This window comes from Triturus cristatus, chromosome 1_2 (assembly GCF_964204655.1).
Source record: "Triturus cristatus chromosome 1_2, aTriCri1.1, whole genome shotgun sequence".
Lineage (NCBI taxonomy): Eukaryota > Metazoa > Chordata > Amphibia > Caudata > Salamandridae > Triturus > Triturus cristatus.
In genome coordinates, this window is record NC_140580.1 from 35,047,133 (window position 1) to 35,072,973 (window position 25,841).

Genomic DNA, 25,841 nt, shown 5'->3' on the forward strand with positions numbered 1-25,841 from the left:
ACGGTACACGCATGGCGAGCGTTCAATGGCACAGGAACTGTACTTTTGAACATTGTACCGCTGCCCTTCACACGGCAGCGGGGGAGGGCGATTGCACTCTGCACGCACTGGCACTGTGGCTGAAGGCAGTGGCACGGCAGCCCCCCACCTCGGGAATGTGAGCCTGGGGAGGCGCCCGCCCTCCGCTGTTATATTACAAACAAACCAATCGCAGGCGGCAGAGAGGGCACATTCGTATCTCGCAGCCAATGCGGAGGACACCCAGGACAGTATGAGGTATTGTCAGACCAATGAGAACTCAGCGGAACAGCGCACCCCCTCTTGGGTATAAATACTGTAGCGCGGGAGCTGCTCCTGGTTTGCAGTGTTGGCAGAGACCCGTAGCGCGTCTGTAGTCAACTACATCCCCGGAGGGAGTGGACCAAGCACACCCTCCGCCCCTGAACATCAGCTCTAGCTCCCTCTGAACCCCGCGAACAGCAGCCCCAGACCCTACGACCATGGTGAGTAGGACAGGATTTCTGCCCAGGGCAAGTAAATGGCACCAGAATGTGTGTGTCCTGTCAGTTCCTGACTTTGCTCTATCTTCCTACGGTCTGCCTCTGTGCAGCTCTTGGCCTCCCTTATTCTTTCATTCTCTTGCTGCAGTACCTTCCTTCTCACAACTCCTGTCTTGTCTCTTTTGGCAGTGTCCATCACTCTTGAACAGGGTCTGTCTTTCCTCCCGGTTCTTATCATCTCTCCCCCCCAAATTGTACAGGCATTTCATCTCTTCTCAATGTCTGCCTGGTGTCTGACTCGGATCCCTCTCGATACACTGTCTCCCTCTTCTTTGCTACTGTGTGTCTCCTCCTGCTCTCAGCGCAAATCGGCTACAGTGTATCGGCGAAGGATACCGGGCTCCCCCAGTGTGAACCTCACGCACATATGGTTTCTTTCTGTAGGCTTTTCCTCGGCTAAGGCCATGACGCACTCTTGGGGGTGGGGTGGGAAGATAACTCCCCGCCTTAGGGAAGTGACCGGTTCCGGGTCTTGCGACAGGAATGGTCTATTTCGGGCGCTATATGGCGGAGCCGGTGACGTTTTCTCTAACCCCTAGGGATCAGCACATCATGCAGACAGGCTGAGATTTGAGGTCGCGATTGTGCTCGCGGGCCGTCTGCTCCCTTGGCAGACACGCGCCGGGAGCTGGCGCGGCCACGTGCGCGTGCCCTGCTGCGCAGGGTCACTCCTGTCTCCCAGCGTGGAAGGAAGCGCTGTCACCTCCAAGGTCCGCGCTCTCGCACCAAGAGGAAATCACTGCCTGTAATTGGAGCTGTTTCGGTCCCCTCCCCCGAATTTATTTAGATTATAGTGGCCCTCAGGGGGCTGACGGGCTTATTAGTGCCACCCCCAAGCCAGTGAGGTAGAATGCTCACTGGGGGTAACACACAGTGCCACAATAAACCTGGTGATGTCGCAGAAGCGAACACCAGTTCGAATATTGTTATACTCGCTTAGGGAAGAGAAGGGCAGCCCAGAGTCTAGTGTTGACAAGTTTAGTGCGCTGATGAGGCGCGTTTGTGTTTCTGACGAGTTTGCACAAGAAGTTCTGCGGATGACTGGGCCCAGCCAGTGAGGATGTAACAAGGTCGGTGGCTTAACAATAGCCCCCGAGCTCCAAGGGGGCTTAGGCTTCGTGTACTTTGCATCCCCCCCCCCCTCCCCTCTCAGGTTTCGTCACGCCAATGAGTAAAGTTCCAGGCGGCAAGGGAAGGTGCGTGGGTCTCTTATAAAATGTTCACGTGATGTGAAGCACTACTGACAAATGCGATAGGCAGGCATAGAAACTTTCCGGCCTTGATCGAGTACTGGCTTGGACTTCGGCTGGAGTGGAGGGGCGGCGGCCAAAGCACAATGTCCCGATTGTCTGCCCACCTGCAAGTGCAGCAGCTCGTATCCCTACATTTACTCCAAAAAGATAGCATTGTAAAAGCAGAGTCTGCCTTTTTCACGTCCCTTCCCCGTCATGGAACTTAGTGAAGGCGCCTGTTGGACTGGTTATTGCAAACCAATAATCGGCCCCGGCGGAGAAACCTTCCTTTAGTACATTCCCGGCCGGTCTAATCACCCGGTCAACTGACCTGTTGAGCTTGCCTCTCCCCAACTTGGTTTTCTAGTTGCGGGTGCATCATGTACTTTCTCCCGTAGTTCACGTAAAGCCTGAATTTTAAGTGCGCAGCAAAGCAGCAATGTATAGATAAACTACGGGCTTTATTATAGTTTCTCGTCTGCTCTCATCTTGTCCTGAAGTGGCGGCCATTTTCTGTTTCTGGGAGGGAGAGCGCAAAATGGGGACTGAAATGGAGGGAAACCGGAACTGACTGAGCTCACATTCGAGAGATGCTGGGCGGGCAGCACTTCCGGCCACTTGATGCGCTTCTGACTTTTCCTGCTCAGTCTGTTTTTCGTGGTTTTAAACATCTCCTCAGTTGTCTGCTCCGTCCAGAGGACCTTGAGCTAGTTTGTTCTGGTAATAAATCAGTGTCAGGGTAATACCTCACCTCGGAATGGAAATAAATAATTATTATATAATAGACGATGTAGGTCAATGTCACCATGTTGACTTAGTATATTCATGTTTGACAGGTTGGCAAAGAAACTAAAGCAGATTGTCTGCTTTTTAGTAAAATCACTGTGTGCTTAGAATGTAGCACAAAAGGTGAAACAGTCATCCGTCAGGCTTGGGGTTCTTTATGCGGCTCCTCCATTGAACAAGTGACTCGGGGGGCATAGCCCCTTGCAAGTTCCCTCCACGCGTCATATGTTGGAGCTAAATTGCACAAACTATCCATGTACTACATCAAATAGTCCCTCGCTTGGGTCGGGTGGGCAGATGTATTTCAAAGAAGCCTTCTTACCCAGCGGCGCATTACATAGGTAATGCTCACTGGGTATGCCTTACATGAACAATGATGTGTACTGTTCGGTAGAATTTTATTGGCCATTTAGTTACATGTTAATATTTTAGCAATCAGTTCACGTGTGCCGAGGATCGTTTCGAAGTGCACGCATTACGACTGTGGCACACCTGTGCATCAAATATACTCATGGTCTTGATATTTCTGTTCAGTCAATAATTCTTTATTCGATCCATATAGGCCATAAGAGCACCAAGGAAGCTTACGAAATACATATAATAGTCATATATAAAACATAACACTTGACTCATATAAATACCAACATGCCATTAAATTATGTGCAAATGACAGATAATACTCAGGTAAAAAGATTCTGTTCATTCTTCGGATGCATACGGGGTGGGGGGAGTGCTACCTATTAATTACTGCTAACTATTGTGGTTTCCTTTTTTGCACAGCGTGAGTGTATTTCCATCCACGTGGGCCAGGCCGGTGTGCAGATTGGCAATGCATGCTGGGAGCTCTACTGCCTTGAGCATGGCATCCAGCCTGACGGTACCATGCCCAGTGACAAGACCATCGGTGGTGGCGATGACTCCTTTAACACCTTCTTCAGTGAGACGGGTGCGGGAAAGCACGTTCCCCGGGCAGTATTTGTGGACTTGGAGCCAGCAGTGATAGGTAAGTTCCTTCTCCCTTCTAGACCCACCCTTGCGCATTTGCTGATTGCATCAATGCTATATAGAACCTAGTAAAACAGACCCATTGCTGCAGAGAATCTTAAAGTGGAACTTTACTGGATATCTTTACTTGTCTCAATTCTGAATGCCTTCACAATAGTCTGCTGCAGTGATAACCTGCCTTCTGCATATATTTTTCCAGTAAATTGTAAAATGACCCCCTCCCTCCGCCCTCCCCCCCCACCCCCCCAGCCAATTACTGAAATTCAAGTGTCCTTTGGCTCCCAATTGAAGCATTGTTCAGAACCACAAATTCTCGCTAGCCACTTGCGCCAAGCACAGTATCCATGTAAAAGAGGCCTGCTTCACATGTTAAGTTGCACCCAGCAAGAGCGGCCCATGATAAAGCATGCACTGAGAACATGGGCAGTTCACGTCCAACTGAGGCATTGAAGAAAGACCATCCAATTCAGTGGCAGCTGTTTTCAAAGTTGAGGCCTCACAGACTTAGCGATTGCCTTCCTTCAGGTACACTTTTTTTTCTGGGGATGCTAAGAAGTACCATGCTCTCAGTTTGGTATAAAAAGACAAAACGAGGACAGGCCCAATGGTTAAGATCTAAATAATGCTTTATGCATGAGGTCAAAGCCTCTGGCCTAGTGGTAAAGCCTTAAGTAACCCGGATGGCCTTTGGGTGATAGGCACATGTCAGATCAGAGTCTGTGTAGACTGGCGGTACTGAAGGCAATTCAGTAAAATATTGGGAAGTGCCTCAGAGAGAAGGGTGGAAGATGTCAGGCCAGAATGTTGCACCTCTCTACCGCAGGAGAATGGATGGAAGTTTCAGTCACCATCGATTTGTGTTTTCAAAAAGTTTAGCTTTTAGGTTTCTTAACCAGGTTATCGAGGACATTAAATATGCTAGTAACTGTGAAAGGCAAATGGTCATATGCGAAAATGAAGCAGGTGAGCAGAAATAGCCCAGTATTCTCATTTTGAGGTCTTAAACAAGCTTTACATTTCTTTTCCACTTGCAGTTCCTGTTGTTATTCTTTGATTAGGTATGCACTTGAAACGCTAGCATAAGCGGATCTGCCTGCAGCGGAAGGCCTTAGCTGGAAGAGTTTGCTTATCACAGATAATTTGAGAATTTTCACCATTCGCATTGGTGAACAAAGCGATGACAACGTTCATGACTCGCTCATGCCAAGTAAGCTGTCATCAAGATATCACACAATGAAAAATCAACATAATTCTATATAAGGCACACAATACTACATGACATTTATACACTTATATAAAATGTCAGAATAAACTTAAAATACATTAATTAAATTGTCCAGGGTTGCAGGGTCCTAGTAAAAATTAAGCTTTTCACTTATTAGATTTAAACCAGTGGTTCGTAAAAATTTTGACTTCTGTGGACCCCCACTCAATTGTTACTGGAAACCAGGGACCCAACAGGAATCATTATAGGAATCTGGGGACCCCTAATTAGTCATTACTGGAAGCTGGAGATCCCCATTGAGTCATTTCTGGAAGCCATGGATCCAGGCCTAAGCTTTTTCGATGATTTGAATCTTAAATCATACACTAAAAATACAGAAACAATCATTCATCCAACAAATACACAAATTATGAAATACTAACAAATAAGTACATATATATATTTTAATGGGAAGGTTGGAGCTTTTTAAAATTCAATTGAAGGCGTCCATACTATATTCTGTTTGGTGGCTGTGCACTGCTCGCAGGATTCAGGCTGAGGATACTAACTTGGTTTTTAGCCTCCAATTTCAAATGTCTTCCCATTTACAGAACATTTTAACATGTTATTATTATTTAATTTTTTTACATATTGCTTCTTTATTTATATACACTTAATTAATCTATTAGTAGTATTTCATTTTCTTAGCAGTCGCAGGCCATCTGACTAGGCTTCACAGACCTCACAGGCGTTCCCGGACCACAGGTTAAGACCCACTGTTCTAGATTATGTGACTGTAGTTGTCATCCACTGATCATCACTTTTTACTATAGTGAACGATGGCAAGATGCAGGCTTGGTGCTGAGGAAGTTCATTATGTAAAATTAAGTCTCTAGGGCTTTGTACTTGTGGCTATCGGCTGTCTGCTTCAACTGGTACTTTTGATAGCATTGGGTATTAATGTAAAGGTACAATTGCATTGGATGATCCTTCTCAGCGATTCATAATATTGTTCCTGAACTTTTCTGCTCAACATTGTCCTGGTTCCAAAGCAATAATGGATGACATGACTCTACTGATAACTGTTCTAAACACTAGAAGATAAGACTACCGGACACCTTTACATACACTGTAAAACTTTGTCGTCTTCCTGGTCCCAGTCCTCACGGCCTGAGCTTCAGTTACCTTACATTACAGAATTCACTTATACAAAGCCCATACCAATATCGCCAATGCCTCACGTTGTTTTGTGACCCATAAAGGTGGGTCTAACCCTAAACACATCCTGTCTTTTTTTCTATCCAATAGGTGGCATTGTCTCCAAAGTCCTACTACAAAGATTGGGCAATCGTGCATTATTGGTCAATGTATCTATTGTGTAAATGCTTCGTGATGATCAATCAGTGTTCTCTTGCAGATGAGGTGAGGAATGGGACCTACAGGCAGCTCTTCCACCCAGAGCAGCTCATTACTGGAAAGGAGGATGCTGCCAATAACTATGCCCGTGGCCATTACACGGTTGGGAAAGAGATCATTGACCTGGTGCTGGAGCGCATCCGGAAACTGGTGAGTACTCTATTCATAAGTGTGGCATTCAATGCCCACTTGCCATAATTGCTACATTTTCTATTGCGGGTCACACGTTTTGCGGAGAAATGATGGGTAGCTGCTGGTATGGTCGCTCACAGGAGATGGGTAGGCTGATAGTGTTGGGGTGATCAGAGGCAACACATCAAATTTATGCTGATTGGGTCCTCAAGAGACCATTTCTGAAGTTTTTTCGGAACTTTGTGCTTTTTTTTTTTTATTATAAATCTTTTTATTAACAAATAAATCAAACATTGCGGTACAGCAAGCCTTAGGATTTCCCGGTTACATATGTGGGTTAAGACATTTACATTCGGTACATTGTCACTGTGATAACGTTCATGGTGATTCCTGGATCTCCGTGTCTGGCAATTGGAAGGGGGGGTTACATATAGATCCTCGATAAACATTCCAAATGGAGACCCACTTGCGGGGACAGCTCCTCGATACATTCAGTTTTCTCTCTAAACATACACCAATCCATGTCTCTCGCCCAGGCCTCCTCCGTTAGCGCATCAGAGTTGTGCGATATTCCATTTGGCCACCATGAGGACCAGCATCAGCCAAGTCTTCTGTGCCCCCTTCAGGTCCGTGGGCTCCCACACATTTAACAAGCATCTATTTGCCTCCAGCCGAACTACCATTGTCAGTGCTTCACTCATAACTACGTGGATCCTGCCCCAGTAACGCTGGATGTGGTCACATTCCCATATTATTTGCAGAAACTTACCTGTCTGGCCACATCCCCTCCTACAGTCTTCCCCCCTCCTCTTTTCTCATTTTTACCAGACGGGGCCCTGTTATATATACCCTATGGAGTACCTTGAGCTGGACGAGACGAAGCCTAGCTGAGATAGCCACCTCTCGCGGGGATGCCACTGCCTCTATCCAGTCCTAGTCATCCAATATTATCCCGTCCTGTTCCCATTTGTCTCTTGTGAGATGGAGTGGATCTCCAGTGTGATTGATGAGTTTCTTATATGTTAGTGAGATTGTTTTAGTGGGTAGGAAACCGTCTAGTATCCTATCCTCCAAAGGGGAGGAATCTGGGGGCGAATTGCCATGCAGTGTGTTGGACTGTAGTGCGTGGCGGACCTGCAGGTAGCAGAAATATATGGTGTCTGCAAGCTCAAACTGCTGGAGGGATGCGAAGGTCTTAACTTCGCCTTTCACCCAGAGGTCTCCTATTCTGGAAATTCCGATAAGGTCCCAGCGGTCTAAGCCTTTAGATTTCCATAGGTTGCCCAGTGCCTCTGAATCCCATAGGGGAGTTGCAAGTGTGAATTTACGTTCCCATCCAAGACTACGGGTAGCTGTCCGCCACACCTGTACCGAATGTCTGGTCGGTCCCATTAGCTGCTGCATGCCACTCTTATAGTGCCCTGTTATAGTTTCCGCCTGGGAGTATCCATCGGTCCATGGCATATCCGGGGTCATCCCCCCTTCTGTAGGTGCCATGATTTATGGCTGCAAGGTGGGCCGCCCAGTAGGAACGCTTAAGGTCTGGCAGGCCTATTCCCCCATCGTACCAGGGGAGTGTGAGCTTAGTGAGGGCTATACGGGCACTGCCCCTCCACAACAGGCTTCTCTGCAAGGTTTCTATTTCCCTGAAGTAGCTTGCTGGAACTGGATCCAGGGTGTTCTGCAGCACATGCAAAAATCTGGGCAAAGCCATCATTTTAAACAATGCCGCCCTGCCGAGCAGTGAAAGCGGAAGGGCACCCCATTGCTTTCTGTTTTTTAATGCAAAATAATTGACAACAGAGTAGGTAAATGCTCTTTATCACACTGCTAAAAGCTCTAAGCAAAGGCGGTAAGAACACACACCCTATGCCGTGCAGTGCAATTTTACTTTAAAACTGCTATTTTAAACTGCAGCTTTTACATTACCCCCCCCCCCCCCCCCCCCCCATAACTCCCCTCCTGACTGCGAGGCTGCTAGCATCAGTGCGGCCCTTGTTGACATCACCAACCATACTTGGTGGCCCCTGGGAAAATGTTTGCTAGTACTCCTGTTCTAGACCCTTCTCTCCTCTATCTATAAATCCATCTAACCGGCTCATATGTCCATTGTCGACCTGGCAACATTTTGAAAACTTTGTCTGTTTAAATCCTTTCTCCTACTATTCAATTTGAAAAAATCCTACCTATCTGCTTTCTTAGGGGTGGTTTCTTATATTAACAAATGTACAAGACTGAGCTAGAGTGTGCATAAATCAGATCTCCCCATCCTTTGCCTCTATTTCACTTCAGATCCCAAAGTTGTGTTCAGTTAAATTGTCTCCCATTTACCCTCCACTAGATTAAACGTAGGCTTTGGCGAGGTGCTGAAATTTCAGGATAAAGTGATAACAAACAGGCATAAGTAATACAGCTAGCATGTACATTTACTTTGCTCTTAGCATGCAGATGGTTTACATAAAGCATACTGCAGTGTTCTGTGCTAGGCACGCAAACTAGAATGCAAATTATTTGTACAGATAATCTTCACAGACTTTAAGTCGAACTTTGTGTTGATGCTGGTATTTCCTTCAGGTTCATATCTGCTTTTTCTGTTGTGCAAGTGATATTGTCCTGGTAGGAGGGAGTTGACTAGCAATAATGAGCTCTGGGACTGGTGCCTGTATTAGCGTTCAATAAATCTTTCTATCTCCATTTTTTCCCCTAGGCTGACCAGTGTACTGGACTGCAGGGCTTTCTGATCTTCCACAGTTTTGGAGGTGGCACTGGGTCTGGATTCACATCCCTGCTCATGGAACGACTTTCTGTTGACTATGGCAAAAAGTCCAAACTAGAGTTTGCAATCTACCCTGCTCCCCAAGTATCCACTGCTGTGGTGGAGCCCTACAACTCCATCCTTACTACCCACACCACCCTGGAGCACTCGGACTGTGCATTCATGGTCGACAACGAGGCCATCTATGACATTTGTCGCCGGAACCTGGACATAGAGCGCCCAACATACACTAACCTTAACCGGCTTATTGGCCAGATTGTCTCCTCCATCACAGCCTCCCTGCGATTTGATGGTGCTCTCAATGTGGACCTGACAGAGTTCCAGACCAATTTGGTGCCGTATCCCCGCATCCACTTCCCACTGGTGACCTACTCACCCATCATCTCAGCCGAGAAGGCCTACCATGAGCAGCTCTCTGTGTCCGAGATCACCAATGCATGCTTTGAGCCATCCAACCAAATGGTCAAGTGCGATCCCCGCCACGGCAAGTACATGGCTTGCTGCATGTTGTACCGGGGCGACGTTGTGCCTAAGGATGTCAATGCAGCAATTGCGGCCATCAAAACAAAGCGAACCATCCAGTTTGTGGATTGGTGTCCAACTGGTTTTAAGGTATGTAATGTGTGGATTTCTCATCCAGCTGTGCTGTTGCTCTTAGTCATCCAAAAATAAGCTTGTGAATGCTAGATAAATTAGAGCATTTCAGGACAGAGAACCACCACTCCTATTAGTATGTGGAACCTTCTTTGGGAGACATTACTCTACTAAGAAGTAACAAAGTGAGGCTTTCTCCCTTTTACCCCTGCACATGCCCTGTCTGTGAGTGTTGCATGAAGTTAGTTCTGGGTATTAAACTTGCCCTTGCAGCGCCCCAGGTCTGATATGCCAATTTCATTAGTTTTGTGCAAGATCAGTAGGTGGTGCTCCTCCACATCTCCCTTCCCATGCCACCTGCTAAGTGCTGTGGTCCATAGTGGCTGTGGCAGCATGCACTAGTATCCGGATTGGATTGCTGCTTTCTGTGTTTGGCCATAGAAGATGCATTTGTGGAACGTTATAGAGTGTGGGTTACCTTTCTGCGTTTATATCAATTTGCTCTGTTTATGAATGGGTAACTCGTGATATATTTGTATATTGGGTTTAACAAATATGTATTCCTTTTTAGGTTGGTATTAACTACCAGCCCCCAACAGCTGTTCCTGGTGGGGACCTTGCCAGAGTACAGAGAGCAGTCTGCATGCTCAGCAACACCACAGCCATTGCAGAGGCCTGGGCCCGCCTCGATCACAAGTTTGACCTCATGTATGCCAAGCGCGCCTTCGTTCATTGGTACGTTGGAGAGGGTATGGAGGAAGGAGAGTTTTCAGAAGCTCGTGAGGATCTGGCCGCTTTGGAGAAAGACTACGAAGAGGTGGGCACTGACTCAGTGGAAGGAGAAGATGAAGGGGAGGAATATTAGGCACAGAGTGGCCTGACGTAACTTTCTGGTCTGTTTCTCTGTCTTTTGCCATAATTGCAGAATCTTGTCTGTTCTCTTATTCTTGTTCCTGTCCATGTACATGTTATCATTCCTGTCTCAAGCAGCTTGGAATAAAGACTTTTTAACCTAGATGTTTTATTTTTATTTTTAAAAAGGTTGCTGTTAATCTATATAGGTTTCTGGTTCCTGCCAAGAACACACAGGTGCAATGCTAAAGAAAGCTAGGGTGGCTAGATTAGTAGCCTCCTTTGATGGACCAGCTCCTTGTACCCTCTTTCTTTGCCCTCTTGTCCCTCACCATTTGGTATTTAGTACCAAGAATAAGTTGTCTCTGGGCAGTATCCCACTAATACAATGTAATGAGCTTTAAAGATGGTTGTTTGTGTAAAGCGCACACTGTACATACTAAACACATAGCACTAATAATAAGATGAACATCTATAGTAATTGTGAATTTCTGGCTTCCTCCAGCCCATCTTGGTACTAAAGCAGTACATGTCAGCACTTTCATATGAAAACTTTGCAAGAATGTAATTCCGCTTCTCTGCCAAGGGGATCTGAATGGTGCTATGCCTGAAGGATGCATTTTGCCACATCCCCATCCATCCTGCCCATCACCCATGTAATTAGCTCTCAGTAAATGGACAACACAACCAATTCAAAGCTCTCCCCTTTGGAGTCACTAGAGCTCCCAGGGTCTTTACGAGTGCCTACTAGTGGTGGCTGCCCAACTTTGATGAGGCAGTATCCATGTCTTCCCATCATACTTTGATGACTGGCTGATCAAGAGCAACAGTGGCCAACAATGCCTAGCACACCCTCAAACATAATCCTGCTTCAGAGTTTAGGGTTCACCATAAAGGGAAATTAGCCCCACCTCTACTCCAACAGATCAAGACCTTCCTGGGCTTATTTCTAAATACTTTCACAGGGAAAGCCTATCCCAACTAGCTTTTATCGACCCTTCAGCAGTGTCTCATGAGCCAGTGGTCACAAGTGAAGGGTCATTTGGAAGATCTAGTGTCGATAAAGGCCAGCACTCCACGCTCTCTGCAATAATGGAACAGCAACAACATTTTGCCTGGCAGGCCTTTCTATTTGCAGGTGACCAGCACCACTAATGCATCACACAGTGGGAGAGGCACACCTCCAGGCAACATGAAAGCAAGGTGTCTGCATCTATTAGCTTCAGGATTGTCACACCAGCTACCTAAAATTGCTGGCCATCTGCCTAGACATCAAAGCCTTCTTTGTGCTTGTTCGGGGCAAAGTGGTTCTCATAAAAACTGACATCATGGTCATGTAGTAGATACAGAAGTCGGGGTGCTACTTGCTCCTCTCAGCTGCCTGCATTTGCACAGGTCTGGCACTGGGCAATCCACAACAAGATCCAACTTTTAGTTAAACACCTGCCAGGGGTTGACAACTTAGCAGACCTGTTAAGCAGGATGCATCAGCAAGTCCACAAGAGGGAATTCCACCCACAATTTCTATTTAGGTACTTCCCACAGTAGGGTATCCAAGCCATCAGTCTCTTTGCCTCTCCAGAAAACGCAAGCTGTCCAAACTTCACTTCCAGGTACCCACTCCCACAGTCCATGGGCAATGCACTATGGATGAACTGGACCGGAATATTCCCACCCCCGAATCTCGGCAGTGGCGGCGCCTCTTTTATGGCTGAGGAGTCACCCACTTCCCTGCCGCTGAGAGAAACGGGGAAAAATAAATTATAAATTGGTTTTTCTACCATGTTATTTTTTCCGTTTCCCTCTAGAGCCTGCATAAGGCAGGGCAGGGCTTGGCTGTTGTCACAGCCAGCAGGGAAGGAGTAGTGTACACTGTAAGTGCACATGAAGATTTAGCCAGCTGCATTAAACAGGCCAAACCATCATGCGCACTTAGGTTTCTCCAATCCTGCTGTGTTTCACAGCCAGGGTGGAGAAACAGGACAGACTCCCAGGCACTGTCTGAGCGGCAAGCCAAGCCACTCAGACTTATCCTGGCACCGCTCTCTTGCTGTTGAGAGCAGTGGAGGGATTGGGTGGGGAGCCTGTGCTGGTTTCCCAGAGGCTGCTCAGACACCATTAGGAGAGAAGAGGAGCAACGAGGCGACAGAACAGGTACGTTTTTTTTAATGATTATTTCCCTAATCCCCCTCTCCTCCACTTAAGTTTTGCAGCAGCCACCACGGCATTTTGGATGTGGTGAGGTAGATGAAGCATGTGTCCACGACTCTTATCCTGGTGGCCCAAACTTAGCCCAGGCAGTCCAGATACTCAATGCTCATCGGTCCCCATGGAAAGCTGAATCATGCCAAACTTTCTCACATAACAGCACAGACAAGTCACATCTGTAACCCAAACAGCTTAACCTAGTGATCTGAGTCTTGAGATTTTAAAGCTTGGTTACCTAAACCTCCTTGATGAGTGTATGACTATACTGTGTCAGGTCCACAGGCCCACTACACGTGTATGTTATGCAGCCAAGTGGAAGAGATTTTGTCCACTATTGCATCTAGAAGCAACTAGACCCCTTCAGAGTCGCGCTTCAGTCAAGATCACACCAGTTAACATTTATGCCTTCAGAGGGCAGGTCTTGCATTTGCCTCTATACGGCTCCACTTAACAGCTGGTGTGGCATACAATCAGAATGGGAAACAGCCATATCTTTTCAAAATCCCTGCAGTTAAAGCATTCATGGAGGGTCTTAAAAGGCTAATACCCCCAAGAACACCCACAGCCGTAGTAACCTTAACATAGTTTTCACAAGGCTTATAGATCCAACTTTCAACCCCCTTCCCTCTTGGACCTTACACTTTCTTTCCTAGATGGTGTGTTTTCTAGTAGCCATAACCTCAATCAGGTGTATGAGGGAGTTACAGTCACTCACCATTCAAGAACCAATCATTTAGGTCCAAAAGGACAAGGTAGATCTCACAACTAATCCAAAGACCTTAAGGAAGGTAATAGCACCTTTCCACATTGAACAGGCAATTAAACTGCCCTTATTCTTTAAATAACTGTTTCAGTAGTGGTAAGTGTTACACATCATGGACACCAGGTGGAGACTTGCGTACTATGTTGAGATAACAAAGTTCTGCAGATTTCTTTGTAGCCTTTTTTAAACTCTACAAATGTCACCATTTCCCAAGGCAGGCATTGTACATTGGATTGTCGAGTGCATCCATACTTGGTATACCATGGGCACACTTTGCGTGCAAGACGAGAACGACAAGGGCACCCTATGTAACGTCCCATTAGAAGGTACTTGTAAGTCAGCTATCTGGTCAACATAGTCCTTTACAAAGCATTACTGTAGGGAAATATTAGCCAGTCAATTGACTATGGATGGCAACACTGTTTAGAATAGTGTTCTAAACATGAGCATCATTCTCGTGGTAGCCAACTCTTAGTTGAAACTGCTTTACAGCCAATGCAGAGCATGAGCATCTACAGCCACACGTGATGAATGGAGATTGTTATTTACTCTGTAAGCCTCTGTGTAGTGCTGTAGATTCACACTCTCCTCCCTGGAAGCTGGCAAGGATGGCTCATGTCTTACTTTTCTTGTGCTTTATTCTTTAACAAATTACTCTGCACTCCACTTTCACCCCTGACCTGCGGAGCGAAAAACAGCTTAGGTTGGTGTTGGTGCACTTGTGCATTGTGGGCTAAATGAGGAGTCCTAACACATCCTGAGACTCAAAGAAAAAAAGTTGCAATGGCCAAGCTCAGCACTAGATAGGAGTATGCAGAGTATGTGAATCTATAGTACTAAAATCTGCATCCTATTCCCCCAAAACACATTTGGTGTGATATTTATCGTACTTGATAAATTCTGACTCCGAGGAATCCAATTTTATCTAGTTCAATAAACAGCACACTAATTACTGGGCCATTTGTAATGAGGGAACATGGCTAGGCTGATGACCTGAGAGTCCTCAGGGCTGTCAGGTAATCAGTCTAAGAAATATTATACGGTTGAGCTGGCTGCTTATGCACAGTGCAACTGGCTTTAAGTTGGTGCTGCCCTCCGTCACCACTGGGCGTGACTGGCAGCAGAACCGGCAGCCCAGGTATCAGCATTTATTATTAACAATAAAAAGCGAAAACGGGCATAAAATATAAAGGGCATAGACAGACGTCCAAACTGGCAAATGATAAAATATTAACATTGCAAACTGGATGTGGCCTTTGGAAAGAAGTGTATGAGTAAAGCCCATTAAAAGGTCCCTTTTAAAAGAAAAATGTGGCCATTTGAAACTCCCAAAAAGACCAATTGCAGGAAGTTATGACCTACAATTGAGAGTTCCACAACTGGACGAGTGAGAAACCAAAGAGTTTGTGGTCCAAAAATAGGCAGCTGTATTAATCCTGTCAATGACAGAACTTCAGTAAACTTCAGTCCTCTGGTGACTGGTAAACATCCATCTCCTTCGTCAGCCAGAGAACTGTGTCCTGATTCCGCTTCCATTTTTGATATATTAGATCAAGGGTTGCTAAATGGAAAATAATGTAATTAAATCATGGGGGGGCTAAGAGAGAATCAATGAGATCATCAGTTTCTTAGGAAAAGGAAACAAACAGCAGTGATGAAGGTCTCAAAAAGCAATGACCCAATCAGATTAGGGACTTCTGGAAGCTGTGTAGGAACCTGTACGTATAGAACAGGGCATAAGAGAGTATATCAATAAGCACTGGCAAAGCCAATAGGTTTAGCCTGTGCAATAGCTATTGGCTTTGCCAGTGTGTGTTAGCCATGTTGTACACCAGGGTAGATGCTGTCCAGCATGGCATAGAGGAGAGTGGTACCAAGTGGAGTGTTGTAGAGTGCAATACAGTGGAGTGTCGTGGTGTGGACTGGCATAGAGTGGGGTGGCACAGAGTGGTGTACTGTTGGTGGCATAGAATGGAGTAGAGCTGAGTAAAGTGGCGTAGATTAGTGTAGAGGGAGTGGAGTGGCAGAGTAGAGTGGAGCAGAGTCTTGTAGAGTGAAGTGTTGTGGAGAGTCATCAAGTGTTTTGGAGTGGGCTATTCTGGAATAGAGTGGGATTGAGGGAAATGTCAGAGAACGAAGTGGTGTAGAGCTAAGAGTAGTGGCGTAGAGTGGAGCAAAGTGTTGCAGCGTGGCGTTGAGGGGTGTAAAGTGGAAAGGCAGAGTGGAGTTAAGTGATGTAGAGGAGCATAGGGTGTCATAGAGTGGACTCTCATAGAGTGGAGTGTCATGGAGTGGAGTGACGTAGCGTAGAGTCGAATAGTGTTGTAGAGCGACATAAAGTGTCATAGAGTGTAGTAAACACTCGTAGAGTGGAGTGATATAGTGTGGAGCAAATTGCCATAGAGTGGAGTGTTGTAGAGTGGCCTAGCGAAGTGGCATAGAGTTTCGTGGAGTAGCATAGAGCGGAGTGGCATAGAGTGGTGTAGAGTGTAAGAGCATAGAATGGAGTATGCTTGGGGTGGTAGTGCATTGCCACTACAGACAACACATTTTCAACTGAAATGCTCATTACATTGCACAGATATACAGCTTTACTGATAAAACTATACAGCGCACAAATGATAAAGTGTGGAATTGGCACCACCTAGTGTACTGATTGTTTTGATCGTATTAAAATATTTGTTTCCTGCACTCTTCAAAATAAAAATGTGCATCATTTGTGATTTCCTAATTCTGATATATTCTAAAATATTTCAAAGTTCTTTACTTGCACTTACATTTTATTGTGTTCTAGAAAAAGCCTTTCCTTTCACACCCCCAGATTGTCCAATCATCTTCTCACTTTGAAGTCAGAAAAAGAAAAGTAAACACAAAGCTTCCTCGGAAGACAGAGCCTTACATTTGACCTCTGTCTTTGAATGCACAGCAAATGTAAGATGATAAGAGCAAGATTTAAAGGTGTATTTACATAAAGCAAGCCCTCATGGGAAAAAAGGCTATGCTTCACGGGAGGTACAACTTAAAACAAAGCCAGCAAGTAGAAAACAAGCAAATGTGAGTTAGAAATACAAAGCGCGTATATAGTAAGCAAGAGCGCAATGCATTCTTAGGTCATCTTTCAGAATGTCCCGAAGAAAACTTTAGCAACCAAACGGCTGCGCTGTCTGGTAGGCTGCAACCTAAAAAGGCAACGAAGAGGTAAGCAGCACCTGTCCCATATGCCTGATCAAATCTCCATGAGGCTGAAACAGCACTGATGGTGGCCGCTCAAAGAGCAGGAAGGGGGCAGTGAGACTCGTAGGACACCCCTGGTTGTGAATAGAGAATGACCTTGGTGCGCTGGCAGAGCAGTCTGATGGCGACAATGTTTAACCCCAGGGGGACTGGTCACTCTTTGACAAACTTAGCTTGCCTCTTCGAGAGAACATGCAATACCTAGAAGACTGTCTTGCACATGGATGAACTGCCACACGCCATATTCTTTTATTTGCTTCATACAGGAATGGGCGGATTGACCAACCTCTGGTGATTCAAACCGAATGTCCGACTTGAGGGTGATTTAGGAGCCCCTGGGCCTTCTTACCAGGAGAGCAGCCGAGCACCTGTCCTAATGGCTTTGTCATAGTACTAGTTCCGAATGGCATGGCTCCATATGCCATGATGTTGCCCTTCACCCAGGGCATTTCTCCAATAGGTTGGGATTACCATTCCAAGGGCTATCCCACTGGTGGAGAGAGGCTGTAGTCTACTATGTCTCGACCAGTATGGGCAGCCTCCACCCATTGTAGGGCTTGATGGACCTGCCTGTGCTCTTGTTGTCATGGCCATTCACTCCATGCAGGCATCGAGTCACAGACTGGGGCCCTTATTTACGAAGGGCTTGCACTATTTTTGCAGCACTTTTTTGTGACGCTGTGGCGGAGTGATCATTGCGCCACACTGCACCCTAGTTACAAAGTGACACATCTAGGCAGATACGTCACTTTGTAAAACCCTGCACTACATTATACCTGCATCAGGTATAATGTATGCAGGGTGGACGTTACCTGTAAAAAGCCACATAGAAGTGGCGCAGTGACGGGGCGTGGCTAGACGCCTAAGATGGCGGATGTGTCCTGGTAGAGCTCCGGACCCTGGGGGGGGGGGGGGGGAATTCAATTCTCCTACACTGCCCTCCATGGTTTAAAATCAGCCTAGGGCACAGGCACAGGGTTGTGAGCCTTGACCCCTGCCCACCAGCCCCTTAGTGTAAAGAACCCAGCCTCTGGTACTTGCCTTAATCCACGACCCTCCTGGGCCGTGAGGGAGGGAGTCGCAGCTTCTCCTTCAACCGCTGGAGTGCTGGACTCAAGCGTGTTGCTCCTGGAGCGGCCGTCAGTGCACTGCTTCTCCTCGTCTGGGTGCTGTACGTCCTCGGACACCGTCTCCTCCGTCGCTTCTTCCTCTTCCTCGTTTACTCCGTTAGTACTCGCCTCTCTTTCTGCGTTCGCCTCTTCTCCTTTTTCCGCGACCCTTGGTGTTCCCCGTTCCGCCTTCTTATTCCCTATAGTTCCGCCTGGGTCGACTCTGATTGGTGCATCGTCAGGAACGTCCGGTTGGTCCGCTAGGCCGCTGACCCGACTTCCTGTTTGCCATATCGCGGCCGCCGTATTGCTTTGATCGGGTGCTGCGCTGTGTAGAGGGGACTCCTCACAATACCTCCACTCCTGGAATGGACATGTGGGCAATTCTGATACTGGATGCCGGGAGAGGAAGTCAACGTTCGTCTGTAGTCTTCCCGGGGTGTGTATGGTGTGGAAAGAAAAGGGCTGCCAGGCAAGGAACCAACGGAGAATTTTAGGGTTGGAGTCTTTGTTTTGAGAGAGCCAAGTCAATGGGGCGTGATCAGTTAATAACAGGAACTGTCGTCCTAGCAGATAGTACTAGAGGGCTTCGATGGCCCACTTAATGGCTTAGCATTCCTGTTCTATTGTGGCATAACGTGTCTCTCTAGGGAACAGCTTGCGGCTCAGGAACAGGACAGGGCGGAGATATCTGTCCTTGTCAATTTGGGAGAGGACTGCACCCAGACCCCTGCGTGAGGCATCGGTTTGAAGCACAAAGGTCTTCTGGTAGTCGGAGCATTCAAGGACAGGTGCATTACTTATGGCCTTTTTGAGTTGGATAAAACTATACTCCTGTGCAGATGACCAGTGGAGGGGTTTCCCTGACATGGCTATTGTGAGAAGGTCGGTGAGGGGGCTTGCAAGGGCTGCAAAGTGAGGAATGAACCGGCGGTAATACCCTATAAGCCCAAGGAAGGAACGGACCTCTTTCTTTGTGGTGGGACGGGGTATGGTATTTATAGCCTCTGGTTTATCTATCTGTGGCCTGATTTGTTCGGCCTGGATGTCATACCCGAGGTAACGAATATGGTCGGTACCAAGGGTGGTTTTCTTGGGATTGACGGTAAGACCGGCATTTTTAAGTGTCTGTAGAACGTTTTGTAGGTGTATGAGGTGCGTCTCCCAGTCGGGCCTATGGACAACAATATCGTCTAGATATGCTACTGCATAAGTGTGATGTTCACGCAGTAGGATGTCCATTAGCCTTTGGAATGTTGCTGGGGCTCCGTGTAGCCCAAAGGGGAGGACTTTGAAGTGGAACAGACTGAAAAGGGTAGAGAAGGCAGTCTTTTCTCGGGAGTCCAGGGACATTGGAATCTGCCAGTAACCTTTGGTGAGGTCAATCGCAGACATCACTCTGGCATCTCCTAGACGATCTATAAGTTCGTCTACTCGGGGCATGGGGTAGGTGTCGAATTTTGATATGGAGTTTAATTGTCGAAAATCCATACAAAACCTAATGCTCCCATCTGGTTTTGGAACCAGCACGATTGGGGAGGACCAGGCACTGTGGGAGGGTTCAATAATGTCTGCTGTTAGCATTGCTTGTATCTCTTGGTTTACGGCCTGTCTTCTGGCAGCGGGTATGCAATATGGTCTTAACCTGATTGGTTTTGCGTTTGCTGTGTCTATGTGGTGTTCGACCAGGTCTGTATGCCCTGGTGTACCTGACATGACGTCCGAAAAGGAAGAACATAAGGTCAACAGCTGTTGTCTTTGTTCTTCTGTGAGTTGGGGGCCTATGTGAACAGAGCCTGCCTGGTCAAGGTTCGAATTGACTCAAGGGATATCAAGGTGTCTATTCAGGGAGATGTGGTGTATGGGGGAGCTGTTACGTGGTGTGGTCGGTAGGGGTCCTTCCCAAGCCTTTAAAAGGTCAACGTGATAAGTTTGTCCTGTCTGTGTCTTGTGGGGGACGGCCACTCGGTAGGATACAGGGGTTACTTTGTCCAAGATTCGGTAAGGCCCTTGCCATGTGGCCAGCAGTTTTTTTTTGGGCGGACGGTAGTAATATGAGGAAGAGATCTCCTATGTTAAATTCTCTTATTCTTCTGTTTTTGTTATTGGAGCGTTTTTGTTGTACCTGGGTCTTCTCCATGTTTGTGTGGACCTTTTCCCACAGGGATACTAGGGTATCTCTTAGTGTTGTGCTGTATTGTAGTGGTTTGCTCTCGTCTTCCTCTTCAACCCACTGCTTGACTGCCATGTCCAGAAGAGTACGGGGTGGTCGCCCGAACAGCAACTCGTAAGGGGATAACCCCGTAGACTTCTGCCCATGGGTCCTGATAGCGAATAACACCAGGGGCAGTTGCCGATCCCAGTCCCTCCCCGTCTTTTCTATGGTCTTCCTTAGCGTAGTCTTAATTGTCTTGTTATATCTCTCGACCAAGCCGTCGGTTTGTGGATGGTATACAGCTGTTTGGATCTGCTTAATGCCAAACAACGTACAGATCTGTTTCATTAGTCAGGACATAAAGGGCGTACCCTGATCGGTTAAGAGGTTTTGGGGAAATCCCACACGGGAGAAGAAGGAGACATTAGCCTGGGCGATGGCAGTGGTGGTTGTACTGGTTAAGGGTATTGCTTCTGGGTATCTTGTGGCGTAATCCACTAGGACCAGTATATATTGGTGACCCCGTGCTGACGTAGGTAGTGGCCCTACAAGGTACATGCCTATCCATTGGAACGGGATATCGATGATTGGTAGTGGCTGGAGGGGAGCTCGAGGGAGGACATGGTTATGAGTCAATTGACATCGGACACAGGATGCACAATACTTCGCTGCCTCCTGGTATATCCCTGGCCAATAAAACCTATGGAGCAGATACTTTATAGTGTGTTCTTTCCCGTAGTGACCACCCCCTGCCTGGTTATGTGCAAGGTTCAAAATGTATTCACGGAAGGGCCGGGGTACCAGCAATTGTTCTTTAGTGTGCCCTTTTTCTCTTGTTACCCGGTACAACAAACCTTTCTTTACACAAAAATGGGGCATACCTTCCCCGGGTCATCCTCCTGTGCTTGGTTCCAGGCATGTTGTAATGTGGTGTCATCTCTCTGTGCGGCTCGGAAGTTTCGTCTCGGTACCTGGGGTTCTTCTGGGGAGACAAGAACGGGGCAGACAACACATCACAGGCCTGTCGGTATTTCAGTCTTTCTGCCCTCTTTTCCCTACGTGTTTTTTTTTTTTTTGTATGGGCCTCCCTCTATTGGGGTTTGTGCAAACGGATCGTTTCCCAGCCACCCCAATACAGCTGAAGGAGGAGAAAAGGATGATAGATACTCGTGAAAACGGGGAAGGTCAGACCCTAAGAGCACTCTTTTGGGAAGGGAGGGTATTACCCCTACTTTTTGTATAAGTGGTTCCCCGTCTATTGTCAACAAGGCCTCTACCAAAGGGTATAACTTCTTTTCCCCATGTACGCACGTGACCTGTACGTATTCCTTCCCTGTGGCTTGGGTGTTAGACAACAGTTCCTTGCTAACCACCGTGTGGTGACATCCTGTGTCTAGAAAAGCCATGACTGGTTTCCCATTTACCAGTATTTGTTTCTGGTATCTCTGTGGGGGTTCCCCCGCCTTGTAAATGCAGCCTTGAGTGTAACCTACGTCCATGGGTTCCTGGGTAGGGGGTCGAGAAGGGCAGTTTCAAGCTATGTGTCCCCACTCTGCACAGTGGAAACACTGTGGTCCCTGTAATGGTTGAGATCCTATAGGCGGTCTGGATATCTGTCTGCAGTAGATGATTTAATTGACAATTGAAGCATGATACTGGTGCAAAATGAGCATTACACAGCACAGGAACCGCTACACGTTGAACACTTGTGAAGAAAGTGCAAACTCCGACTTTCTGCAAAAATGGTATCCTTTTCACATACCTCCTCTAATTACTATTGCAATGCCATAACCTGTATGACACTGTAGTATGTTAAGATTAGTCGTATGGGACATAATAGCAGGCCGCTCCCGTGGCCCTGGAAATTTGTCAATGTCCTGCTGGGTCCTTGGCTGTCGATTACTAAGGAATGCTTGGGCGGAACTATAGTACTCAACAGGATCAGTTATACCCCCCCCCCCCCCTCTTTGGGTTCCGTATAGCCGCCGGGACTCTAGCCTCAGTCTGGTCAGCACTATGGATGGTGGCAGCGACCCCCCTCTGAGCGTATGCTCCGTTATTTGTTATGTAAATGTTGAAGTTAGTTGTTGGGCCCAGCGCAGTTCTGGCGCTGAGCCACATTTCGTTAGTGTTAGAGGGAAAGGGAACTCCTGGTCTATGTCAGTCTATTGGCTCCATATAACATGGAGCTCTGTGCAATATCATATTCCATGCCTAGAACCATTACCACATTAGGGTCCTACAACCTACTAATGTGGAATGTACGAGGGATGGGGGCGATACAGAAGAGGCACTGTATCCATGCCTAAAGCCCACATAGTTTTCCTGCAGGAGTCCCACTTACCTGAGTCAGAAGCACAGATAACAAGCAAGAAATGGCGGGGACAAATCAATTCCACTAACTACTCTGCTATTGCTAGAGGGACGATCATATGGTTACGCCACGGGGTTCCATTTATCGAACTAGAGCGCCGTATAGATGATCAAGGGAGATACATCCTACTGAAGGGCACGCTAGATGGCTCACTGGTGGTCCTGGGCAGTATCTATGCCCCTAACTTTGATCAGGACCAATTCCTCCACCGACTGGGCACAGCATTGGCTGTGTGGGATACTATCCCCTGGATACTGGGTGGGGATTGTAACGCAGTCTTAGATACTGATATGGATAGGTCTCACCCCCCACTACATGGTACACATGCCCGCAAGCTAGCCGAAATGCTTAATACTTGGTCGGTGGGATGGGTGCTTTCAGATGTATGGAGATGTCTGCATCCTACCCATAAGGAATATTCATTTTACTCCCCTTTCCATTGCCTCCATACCAGGAAAGACAGATTCCTTTGCTCCAATCCTATTGTCACACAGGTTTGCCACTTCACATATTTAGCGAAAACCCTCTCAGACCACAACCCCCTAGAGCTCACACTTAACTGGGGTAATGTGCCAACTCCAGTACCCACCTGGAAACTACACCCACAATTATTAGAGGATGCTCCATTTCGTGTAGCGCTCTCCGCCACCAACACTAATTATTTAGCAGACAATTGGAACACAGCCTCCTCTAACTTAATAGAGTGGGACGCACTAAGAGTAGTGGTGAAAGGGGCGTCAATTGGATAGATAGTGGTGGCCCGACAGGAGACACACCAAAGTTTGATCAGAGACGAACAACAAATGACTAAACTAGAGCAGGAAGCAGTGACTGACCCAGAAAAACGGTAAGCACTGCAGAAGACTTGAAACACTACGGACGATAGATTATAGGGCCTTCATGCAGCAAAACACTCATAGGCTGATAGGACTGGGACACTGCTAGCTCACCTGGTGCGAGACAGGTCAGACCCACCAATTATAACCCAAATCCGCGCACCAGACGTGAGTATGGCCCATACCCAACGAGAGATAAACGAAGCCTTCTACACATACCTCAGCACTCTCTATGCCGCACCCACACTAAACATGAACCCTTCCATTGCAGACTTTTTACGAGATCTTACAATTCCTGTACTCCCAGATGATATACAAAAGGAAATAAATGGCCCCATAACCCAGCAGGAAATCCGAGCCACAATTAAAGGCCTGAACCGTAATAAGGCGCCTGGACTTGATGCGCTGCCTATTGAATTCTATTACACTTACTCAGATGCTCTGGTCCCCGCATTAGAAGTAGTATATAGGACTGCCATGGAAGCCGGTAATCTACCACAATCCACCATGCAAGCGTTGGTTACCTCATTGCCTAAACCGGGACGAGATAGAATTGATCTGTCCAACTATAGGCCCCTGTTCTTGTTAGCGACAGAATATAAAATTCTGAGCAAAGCCCTTGCTAATCACATACAACCCTACCTTAATACCCTTATACATAGTGACCAATGCAGGTTCCTGCCAAATCGTAGCACGTCCCTTAATACGAGACGACTACATTACGTCATGAGGGCCACCCCATCTGTTTACCAGGCCGCAGGATGCTTGGCATTAGACCTTCGGCAGGCTTTTGACTCCCTATCCTGGGATTACATGTTTGCGGCACTCCAACGATTCGGGTTCCCAGACACGTACCTTAAATGGGTATGCCTACTGTATACTTCCCCCACTGCCCGAGTCCGTACGGGGCAATAGATCTCAGGCCAGTATACAATTCATAGAGGTACGCGGCAGGGATGCCCGCTGTCTCCCCTACTGTTCGCTCTCGCATTAGAACCCCTAGCGGTGGCACTCAGACAGTCAACGGACCGCCTGGGAATAGCCATAGATGGCACAATCCACCTTATTTCAATCTATGCGGATGACATCCTATTATATCTTCGTGATCTGACTGCCGACCACATGCCCCTTCCCGCTATTCTTTCCACCTTCGAACAGGTCTCGGGCCTTGCTATTAATCCGAGGAAATCTTTGGCCTACTTTTTCCAGGACATACCACACCCTACGATTTGGCACGTACACTTTGCCAGTAGCCCATACCACCTTTAAATACTTAGGCATCCAAGTATACAGAACGCAGACAGATCAACTCGAGGGCAACCTTGTGAAGGCCATAACGGCCCTTCGAGCTAGTGTGGCTTTCTGGACTTCACTGCCCCTGTCGGTGATGGGGCGCATTGCCATCTCGAAGATGGTGATGCTCCCTCGTTTATTATATTATTTTGTGAAGTTAGCCATTGTAGTTCCGCAGTCTATTTTTCATACCCTGAATGCTATATTAGTAGAACTTATTTGGGGTACAGGACGTAGGAGAGTGAGCCTACAGAAACTCCAATTAGAGCCTCATAGAGGAGGACTGGGAGTACCCGATTTCAGAGTATATTACTCTGCTTGTCAGCTTCAATGGCTGTCTTTTTGGACGGCGGGGAAGAATTTGCAAGAAATTGGATATACTCTGAGAGACTTAGATCGGGGCACACTGCGCTCCCTACTTCTGCCTAACATCAAAATCCCTGCAGACAGCCCCCCCCTGCTGAGGACGGCACTACAGTGCTGGAAGAAGGCATTATTATTCACCTCTACAGTGACCCCATACTCGACGAATATCCCCATATTGGGTATTCCCACACCCCGTGGCAGGCTTACGAGGACCAGGATCCACGCCTGGACAGAGACAGGAATAGAAGATGTCGGGGCTTTCTTTGGCGAAGGCAATCTTCTTGACCACTAATCCTTTATACAGGCTACAGGTGCACCAACACATCTATACTTATTACACGCCGCAGTTTCCCACTACATTAAGAAGACATGGGCCCCGCAGCATAGAGAACCACCACAGCATGACTTGGTTCACCTATTATACTATATGGGGAATGGGGGTCACCTAGTTAAATGGATATACACTGGTATACGGGCACACGCCGCAGTCACACTTACATCCCTCAGAACAAAATGGTCTGAAGATACCGATACGGAACTCACGGATAAAGCCTGGAAGAGCATGCTTGAACATCCTAAACAAGTATCCCATAATGCCATACTAAAATTCATTCAAGCAATGGTCCTTCATAGGTCGTATCTCACCCCACAGAGAATCCACCGTATGCTCCCCGAGGCACACCATTGCTACCCTCGTTGTAAAGGGGACGATGCGGACTTCATCCATATGCTATGGTCCTGCCCCCGCCTCCAGGATTACTGGAGAGGCGTTCATCATTCCCTAGGCGAGGTCACACATCTGTCTGTTCAAGATAGCGCCCTAGACTGCCTCATGGGCCTTCGTAGACGCACTGGTGCGCAGAAAGTGCAACAAAGATTCCTAGATATGGCCCTCATACTAGCAGTAAGAGCCCTTACCATGAGATGGAAATACCCCAGATCCCCG

At 47.2% G+C, this 25,841-nt stretch overlaps 1 protein-coding gene across 1 annotated transcript; it reads left to right on the plus strand.

Moving 5' to 3' along the window:
* Window positions 1-222: 222 nt before the first annotated feature.
* LOC146866695 (tubulin alpha-1C chain-like) lies at window positions 223-10,720 on the plus strand. The gene is made up of 5 exons (XM_085600354.1): window positions 223-503; window positions 3,359-3,581; window positions 6,205-6,353; window positions 9,043-9,723; window positions 10,277-10,720. Exons 1-5 carry the CDS (start codon window positions 501-503, stop codon window positions 10,568-10,570), a joined length of 1,350 nt encoding a protein of 449 aa, XP_085456480.1. The 5' UTR covers window positions 223-500; the 3' UTR covers window positions 10,571-10,720.
* The last annotated feature ends 15,121 nt before the right edge of the window (window positions 10,721-25,841 follow it).

Bases quoted from the DNA above. Each gene is read 5' to 3' on its own strand.
- LOC146866695 (XM_085600354.1), top strand. The intron at 3,582-6,204 runs GTAAGTTCCTTC...GTTCTCTTGCAG, and splicing joins CTTGGAGCCAGCAGTGATAG to ATGAGGTGAGGAATGGGACC. The intron at 6,354-9,042 runs GTGAGTACTCTA...TTTTTCCCCTAG, and splicing joins TGGAGCGCATCCGGAAACTG to GCTGACCAGTGTACTGGACT.